This window comes from Zootoca vivipara, chromosome 3 (assembly GCF_963506605.1).
Source record: "Zootoca vivipara chromosome 3, rZooViv1.1, whole genome shotgun sequence".
In the NCBI taxonomy this organism is placed as follows: Eukaryota; Metazoa; Chordata; class Lepidosauria; order Squamata; family Lacertidae; genus Zootoca; species Zootoca vivipara.
This window is the reverse complement of record NC_083278.1, coordinates 68,613,610-68,624,351: the sequence shown is the minus strand read 5'-3', so window position 1 is coordinate 68,624,351 and position 10,742 is coordinate 68,613,610. Positions and strand designations below refer to the sequence as shown.

At 43.1% G+C, this 10,742-nt stretch overlaps 1 protein-coding gene across 1 annotated transcript in view; it reads left to right on the top strand.

Moving 5' to 3' along the window:
• Positions 1-1,338: 1,338 nt before the first annotated feature.
• PRKN (parkin RBR E3 ubiquitin protein ligase) overlaps positions 1,339-10,742 on the top strand; it is a 611,971-nt gene continuing 602,567 nt past the window's right edge. Inside the window, exon 1 of the mRNA XM_035108599.2 lies at positions 1,339-1,439. Within this exon, the coding sequence (XP_034964490.1) occupies positions 1,433-1,439 (7 nt within the window). The 5' untranslated portion in view covers positions 1,339-1,432. The remainder of the gene's footprint in view (positions 1,440-10,742) is intronic.

Sequence of the window (10,742 nt, the reverse complement as noted above, 5' to 3'; positions counted from 1 at the left end):
CCATCTTCCATTCTATGGAATATATTCAATTCTGTGGAATATGTGTGTGTACACACACACACACACACACACACACACATGCACATTATGCATGTTTTACTGCTTTTGTTTGACTGGCATATCATATTAGATTTTAGTACAATGATGTTAAATTTTTTTATAAAGTTCCCATAATTTTTGGTAACTTGTGCTCTGAACACACTTGATAAAACTAAACATTATTTCATTTGGTAACTTGGCTGCAATATTACTCAGAAGTGTCATTTAATTTCATAGGTCTTCTTCTCAGAGAAATGGGGTTGATTGCAACCTTAGGTTATGTACATTTATTTAGTTATTTATTTACATTTCTATACTGCCTTTCATCCAAGGATGGCAGAGCGGTTTGAGTATAAAAACAATACATAGCATTCTAACAAACAAAAACAATACCACTCCATACAGTTTAAAAGTCCATAGATTGTTTAGTTAGCCAAAGGGAGTGAGCATCATAGAATTCATTGACAATTACTTCTGAATAGATATGTAGCAGGTTTGTGCTGCATTTGCCGTAGTCAAGCCATATCTTTGCTGTTTTCGTGTTTTAACTCATTTTAATTATCCAGTATGTAAATATCCTTGGGACTGTGGTTTAGAAAGTGGATAATAAATCAATAATAGTAATAAATACACATGTCTATTCAGAATTCAATGGGCTTACTTCCAGGTATAGGATTGCAGCTTAAATATCCTGGGAAGTGTTTTAAACTCACACTTCGTTATTGTTACTTTTCCAACACTTCAATTCACACTTGATTCACCTTTGACACATTTCTTGGGAGTCATGGAACCCAGCGGGACTTACACCTGCGTAAAAATTGCTATATGGATGTGCTGCACCTCCAAATACGCATCCTATCTCTCTCTCCACCTCCTAAAGCTAGTGAAAGCGTGATAAGCAAAAGCAAAAAGGTCATAGGATATGCCTGTGAACGAAGCAGTAGAGGAATGCCGTGCTCAGCGCGCCCACTCGCCTCACAAAGGTTGAGGGCAAATTATTCCACCCGCCCTTTAGATCACCGAGGTCCTGGATGCCTGCAGCGGGACTCAGGCGTCGCTTTTATTCCTGTCTCCTAGTATTGAACACAACAAGGCGGCGGCGGGAGGCAGATACCTATATTTGCTTGTGCTGTGTATTATTGCTGTAGCGACGTCCTCTTACGTGCTATTTATAGACAGCCACCCATACATTAGCAGGGCGAAGCCGGGGAAGTGAGCAAGGAAAGGAGACTACGTTTCCCAGAGTGCACTGCTGCAAGAAGCGCCTCAACCTCGCCTGCGCAGTATTCGGGTTGAAGCTCCGGCGGCCTGCAGGGAGCGTTGTATCCTGAAGGTTGGCATTGCTGTGAAGGTGGACAGGGCAGGCTGTGTGAGCGCCCCCCCTCCGCTGGCTATGATAGGTGAGTGGGACCCGGATGCAGCGTCCCCCTTTGATCCCCTCCCGGCACAACGGGGAAATGGTGGGCGGGTGAAGGGTCTTCGTGGTTTTTCAGGAACAGTGCAGTTTTGCTGAATATCCTAATCCCTATGTATGAACACAGAAATACACCCACGTGACACCGCAGCCTGTGAGCTCCTGTTTATATAAATTCTATGTAGCTCGTAGTACACTGCCAAAATACCCGCTGAACATTTTACTTACTCTCTCCACGCCCATATACATACACATGTATGCCCCCCTTTTTTGCATTCCAACCCACTTAACAAATAAAAACGAACGTATCTTTCACTATAGTCAACCAAGCTCTTAGGTAGTTAACAGGCTTCTGATCCAAACAGTAATGCTGTTCCTATAACAGAAATGCCTTAGTTAGAGATTGGGGCGGGGGGGGGGGTAGGGACACCGTGCTCCTAAAAAGAGTAGTCTACTCTTGTGTAACACCCAAAGCTCACTGCCTCCTCCATCTGCATGCTACTTTGCTCAGTACTGCACACTCGGCCACCCCCAGGGTGAGAGCCAAAATACCAGGTTAGGTTAAGCACCCCTTTGGGAGAAGTTTTCACTGTGACACTTATTTTTGAAAGCAGCAGCAGCCAAACTACCGTAGCAGCTGTTGCTGGCAAGGAGAGGTGAGCAATCAGTAAACAGCTATTTCTTCCTCCTGGAACTTTTTTTTTTAACCTTATTTCTAGCTCCTGCTGCCCTGTAGCAGAGACTGGGCACTGTTGCCCTGTCCCACTGCCCTGGTTCTTGAGCTCAGGCAAGCTAGAGAAAGTGCTGTCTGCTTCTCTGTTCTGCAGCTTATCCCCTCTTGGCATAGGCAGAAGAAAGCCACTCACTTGTATCCTTGGTGGTACAACATAAGTTAAGGAGCAGCCAGCCACCTCATCCTCTCACTCACCTGTGGCTTGGGCCCTGTGAACTCAGATCATTCATGTTGGTGGAGGTCATTGGGCAAACCTAAACAAAAGAACTATTCTGAAACATCTGTTTTGATGAATTAAAATTTCCCATTAAGCAAAGGGGACTCTTTTTTATTTAGTATTATTTTAGAGCATTTGCACCCCACTCTTCAACCAAAAAAGAGTGGCTTATATACAATCAAATAAGACAAATCCCTATCCGTAGGCTTACAATCTTAACAAAACACAACATACAAGGGACAAGGAACAGGGAAGTAAGAACAAAAGCAAAAGCAGGCAGCAGTTTCTAAACAGTTTTTTCTATGATGACTAGCTGGCACATAAACAGTGTTCTCCAAATCATTGGTAAGAAGTCCATTAGCAATGCTGGACTGGGGGATTTAGTTTGCTTTGGATGAGAAAGTACTGAGACACATTTTATTTACAAATATACACAATGGAAGCAAATAGGCTTCTGCAACAGCTAGCCGAGCTGTTGGTCCTGCTTCAGGTTCCTATAGAACCATTGTTTTAGCTACCTGGATGGGACTGCCCACAGCACAATTATAGCTAACTCTAGTGAAACCACTCTAGTGGAAGTTTCACTCTAGTGAAACTACTCTAGTAAACCACTGAGCCTTGGGCTTGCCGATCAGAAGGTTGGTGGTTCGAATCCCCGCGATGTGGTGAGCTTCTGTGGTTTGGTCCCAGCTCCTGCCAACCTAGCAGTTTGAAAGCATGTCAGAGTGCAAGTAGATAAATAGCAAGTAGATAAATTCTGGCGAGAAGGTAAACGGCGTTTCCATGCGCTGCTCTAGTTTCGCCAGAAGTGGCTTATTCATGTGGCCACATGACCTGGAAAAACTCTGATCAAACGTCGGCTCCCTCAGCCAGTAAAGCGAGATGAATGCCGCAACCCCAGAGTTGTCCGTGTCTGGACTTAACTGTCAGGGGTCCTTTACCTTTACCTAGTGAAATATATTCACACTCTGCTTCTTCCCAACTTACAAATGCAAAATCAGGCTCAGGCCATTTTTCTTCTCTTCCCCTTAGCTGGTGGGTTATCACCTTCCCAACTCTGATGTGCATTGCATTTCAGAAGCTGGAGAGAGAGCCCCAGTTATCAGAAATGTTCCTCTTCTTTTGGTCACACCCCTGACCACTTGGGCCCGCTCATATTAATCAAAACAGCTGGACTCAGGGCTGTCTTAAGCATATCTGGCGCCGTGGTGCAAAGATCCCTCTGGCATCATCCCCCCAGCAACTCCAAAACAAGGGAGGGGGCAGTGGAAAATGTCCTCTGCTTCCCCCACAGCCCCGATCCCCGGCGTGGTGGAGGCGATCAAGCAGGAAAACATGCTGGCAGACATGCTCTCTGGCGTTGGCCACCCGAGACAGCAGCCCGGGAACGCTGTGCGCCGCCTTTCGCCAGGAAACAGGAGGAGGACAACGACCGGGAGCATGGCCGTCTTTAGCAGATGCAGAGGCTTGGGAGGGAAGCTGTGTGCAGCTTCACCCTAAGCCTCTGCGGGGATCGCTCTCCTCCTGTAGAGGCTTGGGAAGGAAGCTGCACGCCCGCCAGCCATATAGTTGGTGGGGCGCAGCTGGCGGGCATTCAGGGAAAGGGGAGGCTGCTGGCAAAGCCGTGCAACTCCCCCACTCGCTTGCGCGCCCCTGAGAGGCCGACGCCCTGGTGCAACAAACCACTAACACCAATGGAAAAGACGGTTCTGCTCACAATAGAAGTTTCTGCCAACATGTGATCTGTCACAAATCATTCCTGCTATGATTCATAGCTATCGGGCCTGAGTTACCAATTTCACTAAACTTTTTCTAGTTTGCAAGACCATGGAAGAAAAGGAAGCAAGGCTTAAACCAATTTTCCACCATCCAACAGAGACAGCACAATCCAGTATACGATTACTTGGAAATTAACCCCAATCGTGTTGAGTGAGGTTTATTCTTAGAACAGCGTGCATGGGGTTGCAGCCTTAGACATGCCTAAACCAATGAAAAAAGCAGACTTAAACACAATATAGTTTGCGGTTATATTGTGGTCCAGACCACACCAGTGATGTAACCATATTCTAATGGAAGGAAGAAGGAGATCATTCCCATAAGCCTCTTATTTTATTTATCCCAAGGATCTTTATGCACCTCAACATAGTAATCTTTACAGGTTCCACTTCAGTTATTTGGGATTTTATATACTGGTAATTAGTAATTTATGGTAATTTATCCAAAAATGAACAGATACATATTTATGTTTTTTCAGCCATGTTTTTTAAAATGCTCTTTGATACATTTTAATTGATCTGTATATTTTGAGATGCATTTTGTGGTTGGTTGATTCATGGATTTAGGTGTTCACAAGTGGACTGGAATGTCTGTGAAATGTTCAGAAAAGCTGTGAGGGTTGCGTAGTGAAACTCGTTTACTTCTGAATGATGTGTTTTTTTATATCCCCAAGAGATTGTGCATCCTTGGTCTGAATATCCAAAAAGCTTTTAAAAGTTAAGTTTGGTGGTTTAGTCTGTGTAGATTTTTTCCCTCTTTTCTTTTTTTCTTTTCAGTCACTGAAAATACTAAGTGAAGTATTTGTAATAGCTCCCTTCATTTTACTTCTTGCTACTGTCTTGCATTCCAGAGGGAATTTGTGGAAAGTCTGGCTTTCAGTAAAAAGCTGTGTGTGTGTGTGTGTGTGTGTGTGTGTGTGTGTGTGTGTTTCTGTTCTTCAGTAAATAATGTGGAATACTGAGGAAAATTCTATAGTCCTTGATAAAGCATACATTTGTTGAAATATCGTGTGCCAGTCTGCTGCACCTTGTTTTGCTTGACAGTTATTGTTATCCAAGGTAGAAGTACTACTTCCTTTCTGGACAGCAGTGGAGAAATACTACCTGCAAAGAATATTTTATCAGGCCTCTAACTCTATCAGTAGCTGTTATGTGCAGGGTGGATTGATCTAAATAGTCAATTTAAATCAAATTTCCGAGGTTCTAATGCATATATTTCCTGAACATTCATGCATACTAATTGGTTGCTATGAAAATTAAGTGGTGCATGTTCACAACTGAATATAGCTTTTATATATAGCTTTATACTACCTAGGAGAATAATCCAAAACCTCTGTTCATGGATACTGGTTGCCTTTTGCACTACAGAAAGTAGACTATACATGCTTAAGGACACTAAGGAATATTAGTTATTTGAAAACTGAACGCTGCAATCTTATACACACATACCCGAGAGCAAGTCTCCCTGGGTAGCAAGAGACCTAGATGTTTACTCAGAAGAATAGGATTACATGGTAAGTGCCCAGAACTTTCCAAACACAAGTGCTGGTAGAAAAATATTCCATGGTATGGAAACTCTACCAAATTAAACTCAAAAGAGTACACAGCAGACAAAACTATGACTAATAAAAGCAATACATATAGTTTTGCTGAATTGATTCCAATGTGAACCATAAACACAGGCTAGCTGATACAACGTATCATGTTAAAACTCCACTTGCACAGCTGATAAAATTAATCAAGTTAAACTACATATGCAATGCAGCAGTGTGATTGATACCAGTTTAGATAACACACATGCTTTGTTTCTGGCTTAAAGATGGAAAAGCAACAACAAAAAACTTCACCACTGTGAGAAACAGCACCATATCATGAAAATTATGGTGTGTAAACCATGCCACTGAGAAGAGCCCCTTTAACTGATGCATTTTAAGGGACAAAAAACCATAAACATGACAAGAGCCTTGCAATGAAAATCTTGTGCCCTAGGTTGGGGCCCTTTTAACCTATTCAATAATCCTGGTAAAATAATAATAATAATAATAATAATAATAATAATAATAATAATAATAAATTTTTATTTATACCCCGCCCTCCCCAGTCAAAAACCGGGCTCAGGGCGGCTGACACCAACAGAACCACAATAAAACATAAAAACAATTAATTAAAATACAGATTAAAATACAGTATTAAAATTTAAAGTGCAGCCTCATTTCAAGTAGGCCATAAGTGGCTGACACCAACAGAACCACAATAAAACATAAAAACAATTAGTTAAAATACAGATTAAAATACAGTATTAAAATTTAAAGTGCAGCCTCATTTCAAGTAGGCCATAAATCCAAGCCATGAGGGAGAAAAACACAGGGGTCAGGCTGAGTCTAACCCAAAGGCCAGGCGGAACAGCTCTGTCTTGCAGGCCCTGCGGAAAGATGACAAATCTCGCAGGGCCCTGGTCTCCTGGGAAAGAGCGTTCCACCAGGTTGGGGCCAGTACTGAAAAGGCCCTGGCTCTAGTAGAGGCCAATCTAGCCATCTTATGACTCGGGATCTCCAGAATATTATTGTTTGTGGACCTTAAGGTCCTCCGCGGGGCATACCAGGAGAATGACCACAATTTCTGTCATCAGCAGAAGGTGCAGCACCAAGTACTGTATATACAGTACAGTATATTATTGACTGTTCTGTGACCTTTCCATAGACCACCTGAATGGATCTCACAGACCACAGTTTGAGAACTACTTAGTTCGCCTAGAAGACTGACATTGCAGCGCAGCCCCGCCCCATGCGATGAACCTCTGCCTTACACATTTTCTGTGTGGAGAGTCCTTTGATGATTAAATGCAAAGCATTTTGTGTGCAGTTGCATGGAAGAAAGTGATTCAGCTTAATTGATCCGTTGCTTGCATTCTGAAAACGCTATGGCGAGTACAGCGTGTACTAAATTGCAGAATCTCATGTGCTGCCTTTCGGTCAGAAGGAGAGAGATGCTGAGGAGTTTGAATCAATTCAGTCTTCTTCATCCGAAACAGATGCAGCGCACTACCAAGACTAACTTTTGCAGGGCATTAAATGTTCCAAACCAGTAAGCAGTGCTGTTTTTCAAGATAAAGAGGTTCCAGAACTCATCACGAACGCCTCCCTTGTTCTCTTTTAACGGCAATGGTGTCCACCTGAGAGGTGCTGAAACTAAATTCCTGTGAGTTCCGGCTGAAAAAAAGCACTTCCAGTAAGGAACATAATGCATGCGCACCAAATCTAGTGAAGGGTCTCATGCATGGAAACCTTATTTTCTGTGTTTGCAGAAGAGGAAAAATTACTAGTTTTGAAGCAAGCTACAGGCTTGCATGGGCCCTCTCCCAACCCCTCCATCTCCCTCTGTAGGGTAGAGAGAGATGGCATGGGAGACCAGGGTTTAATCCCCAATCAGCCATAGCTCTCTGGGTGACCTTGGAGCAGTCAGTGCCTCTCAGCCTAACCTACCTCACAGGGTTGTTGTGAGGATTTTATGGGGAGGGGAGAACCACATACACTACCTTGACTTCTGTGGAGGAAAAGATAAATAACTAAAAGTGTGGTTTCCCCTTGTTCTTTCTGTGTTGCCCATAACCATGGTTCAGACGTACATGGACACCAGCCTCTCTCCAGGATTCCTTCTGACTGCAGAAGCTGGTTAAGATCTTTGGGGACAGTGTGTTTATATCCTACACGCTGCTCCTGATCATCAGCTTTATGTTTGTACTGCCCTGCTGGGTTCCTTTTTCAGTCTTAATTTTCTAATAAACTGAAATAATTTTGGTTTGCGTTTCTTGCCTTTGCTGATCTGGTATCCTCTGTGGAATACATTCAGTAGAAACATCTGTTCGAGACTTCAGAATAATTACAATATCACTAAAAGCTTCGTAACCAGATTACTGAAACTTAATGTTAAAAATCTGATTTTCATTGATCTAATCCTCATTGATCTTTCAGGTTGTTTTTCACCCCCTCCCCTCAATGAAAAAGAAATGACAGCAGGACAAAACTGATTAGTATTTACATAATGTGAATTTTAGTGGGCTTTCTTTTTCTCTCTGCTTCTTTCTTTTTTGCTTGTTCAAGTATATTTCTTTTTCAAGCTCTCTTAAGGCCTTTTCACCTATGTTGACCCTCTTCAGTTATGTGCTATTAATTCATCCTTTTACCATTGTGTCAAACTGATAATCAGCATTTAATGTTAGGATCTTCTGGGGAGGTTTTGCCTTGTACCCCACCACTTTTTAAGGTGAGACTGACATATATGCATTCGCGGTGTTGCCTTGGTTCCGGAACTCTGCTCAGTGCCTTTCCTTTTGTCATCCCTCCTGTCTGATCCCCAGAGTGTTGTTGTTTTTTAAGTGATGTTGCTGGTTTCATTAAGTTGTTTTTTTTTTTTAAGCAGCACAGTAAGTCCCACAGTGCTCAGTGGGGTTTTTCTCCAATTACACGTGCATAGGATTGCAGAATGGTGCTGAGGTTGAGATCTGGTGCCTTGCCCTTGCCTAAGGCTAACTAGTGAGTTGGTGACTAACTTGAGATTTGCACTACTTTCAACTACGTAGCTGCTCATGCTCTTAAACTTCATCCTCTCCCTGCTGTTCAATCTGGAATTTTTGATAAGCTATTCTAACTAAAGCCTTGTGACATGAACATCATGATCATTGCAAGCATCCATTATTTGGATTGGCAGTAGCTTTTGTTGGGCAATTTTGTTGATATTGCAATCTAAATTTTAAGTGCTGCTAAGGCAGTGAATATTTGAAGTTCCGCATTAAACAAGATTTGGTGGTACTAAAACAAAAAACTAAAAAGTGCTACCTGGCTTTGCATTGATGCAAAACTCTTGTATATATCTTAATGTTTAACTGTAACAACTGATGTTCTTTGTGTTAACCTAGCATTAAAAAACAGAACTGTTTGGTCATTATGAAATATTTACTCTGGATGTTTGATTATCAGATGAGCAGAATTCCAAATAAGTGCTATTATTTATATTTAGAATTCTGCTCTTCTACACAGGTGCAAAATGTAGTCAAAAGGTCAAAGTTTCCTTCTGTGCAGACACAATCCCAGTCTCTCTCTCTCTTTTTATACTAAATCATGACATATCAGTTTTCCTGAACCAAAAATGGGTTAGAATTTTAAAAAAGAAATCCAGACCCAGTACTTAAAACACATAGAATATAAAAATACTGTACATTAATAATTCCATTTGAACCACAACACACACACACACACACACACACACACACACACACACACTTGTCAAATGAAAACTATATCACACGGTTATCATATCCAGCTCTCCAGGGTTAGATGAAAATAGATGAGTTTTGTAACTCCTCCAGAATGTCATCAAGGACAAACAAGATTTGACCACACTCTGAGGTCATTCAGGATCCTCAGAGTGATTGTAAAAACTCTTTCCTTAGCTGTTGATGATTTCATGTAGTGAAGTAATATGGAACAGAGCTGATTTGATGAGTGCAACTGGTGTGAGGGGTTTGTAAAATGAAAGACAGGCCATAAAGCATGTTGTCTCAAGACTGTGGAGCTTTAAAGGTTAACAGTAGCACCTTGAATGGGGCACAGACGTGAGATAAGTTTGTCACAGAACGGATTGTATACATTCTTGTCTCTCTGTGTTCTTCAGGAGATGAGCTGCTGCTAGGAATGGAATTTTCTGAAAATCCTGATTTGGAGCTTATCCACATGATTATTATTTTTCCCCGTCTTTCTCCTTGATGTTGACAAGAAATTAGGGTTTTACCGGTTTCTCTAAAATTATGAACAATTATTGCATGATTATATCCAGCTACACACGTGTGGGCTGTGCCCTTTTCAGTCTTAATTTGTTTGTTCATGGGTCACTGTTTATGTGAATCACCTGTGTTCACACGTGAGCACTCTCAATTGTATGTCTCTGCAGCCGTATCCCAATATTTCTCATCTACACTAGTGGGCAGTGCTTGATGGGATATCTTTGGGCTGTGTGTTGTTGCTCCCTCCCCTTGAGCAATTCCCACCAACCTTCAGTTAGGGAAACCTGAGGTCCATTGTGGGCATGTGCGCAGGTACTTTCTAGATCAGGGGTCCCCAAACTACGGCCCCCGGGCCGGATGCGGCCCAATCGGCCTTCCAATCCGGCCCGCGACGACTCCCGCCGCCCGCTGCCGCCGCCCGCTCTCACGGCGCGCGGCGCAGCGACGATCTAAAAAATCGGCAAAAAATCGCCGAAAATCCTTTGTGCGCATGCGTATGGGCCTCTCCCGACCCGGAAGAGGTCATTTCTGGTGCACTTCCGGGTCGGGGGAGGCCCATACGCATGCGCACAAGCGATTTTTGGCGATTTTTTTCCCGCCCGTGTGCGTATGCGCATGCGCACAGGCGCGCACTCCCCCGCCCTCCGGCCCGCTGCGCGCGCACTCCCCTGCCCTCCGGCCCACCGTGCGGTCGGCGCGGCGGGCACCGGCCCGCCGCGCAGAAAGTCTGGGGACCCCTGTTCTAGATTCTGCATTTTTTAGTATTGTTTTTATTTTGCATTACA